General features: G+C 42.4%; 1 protein-coding gene across 1 annotated transcript; it reads left to right on the forward strand.

Annotated features, from left to right (window-relative positions):
- Positions 1-205: 205 nt before the first annotated feature.
- Positions 206-802, forward strand: LOC147820603 (olfactory receptor 14I1-like; the record flags this gene model as incomplete). Its single annotated transcript, XM_087204021.1, has 1 exon — positions 206-802. A coding segment is annotated over exon 1 (597 nt), but the record flags the coding sequence as incomplete, so codon positions are not given.
- Positions 803-1,276: the final 474 nt, after the last annotated feature.

Consider the following 1,276-nt stretch of genomic DNA (forward strand, 5'->3'; position numbering starts at 1 on the left):
GGTATCAGCAGTTTGGGGAAAGAAATCAAAATAGAAATATTTATATTCACTAGATTTCAAGACACTTTATTTTACCCACTTATTTTCTCCTCAGTTCCAGATTAGAAGCCACACTGTAGGTCTAATGAGTGCTCAGCATCCTGGTATAGCATCCACTTATTACTTTAACCTCTGACTCTGCAGAGACCACAGCAGGTGGGCAGACATGGACAACCTCACCATCTTCACAGAGTTCCTCCTCGTGGATGTCACAAATTCCCAGGAGCTCCAGGTTCTGCAAGGTGTGCTATTTTTAGTAATTTATCTGGGAGCACTAGCAGGGAATCTTGTGACTGTCACTGTCATCATGACAGACACACATCTGCATTCTCCTATGTACTATTTTATAAGCAACATGGCCCTCCTAGACCTTGGCAGTATCTCAGTTATTGTTCCCAAGGCCATAGTGAATTCCATGACAGGCAGTAAGATGATATCCCTGACAGAGTGTGCTGCACAGATTTTCCTCTACCTTCTTTTTGCAGAGGTGGAATTTTCCCTCCTGGTGCTCATGTCCTATGACCGCTTTGTGGCCATTTGCCACCCTCTGCATTATGGGCTCATCATCACCCAGAGTCTGTGCTCCCAGGCCACAGCTGGCTCCTGGGCCTCTGGTCTGCTCTACTCTGCTATGCACACTGGTGCTCTGTTCAGGCTTCCTTTCACCAAGACCAATGAGATCCAGCAATATTTCTGTGAAATTCCTCAAATTCTGAGGATTTCATCTTCAGATGTCCAGTTTTCTGAATTTGTACTTCTTTCTGTAAGTGTTTGTCTTGTCTTAATGTGTTTTGCCTTTATGTTAGTGTCATATGTTAATATATTTTTAACTGTGCTTAAGACCTGTTCAGTGGAATCCCGTAATAAAGCCATGTCCACCTGTACCCCACAACTGTCCATTCTCCTTTTATTTCTCATGTCTGGGTCAGTGGCTGTCTTAAATCCCATTGCAAAGAAACCATCCCTTAAGAATCTGTTGACTGCCATGTTCTACACCATGGTGCCCCCATTTGTGAACCCAATCATCTACTGTCTACGCAACAGGGAGATCAATGCTGCTCTGCAAAGAATGTTCAAGAGATTCCCTGAGCTTTCAGTGAAAAACTGCTTGATGAAAACAAAAATTTCATCTATCTCTGGAAAGTAGTTTTATTCATTAATGCTGTATATTCTTAAATTTTGACCTACACCTGTACACTGTGCATTTTTAGCTGACTGTGTATTTTTGTTGTCTGTA

This window comes from Heterocephalus glaber, unplaced genomic scaffold, assembly GCF_053883595.1.
Source record: "Heterocephalus glaber isolate CG9 unplaced genomic scaffold, H.glaber_assembly_v1.0 deba00001832, whole genome shotgun sequence".
In the NCBI taxonomy this organism is placed as follows: Eukaryota; Metazoa; Chordata; class Mammalia; order Rodentia; family Bathyergidae; genus Heterocephalus; species Heterocephalus glaber.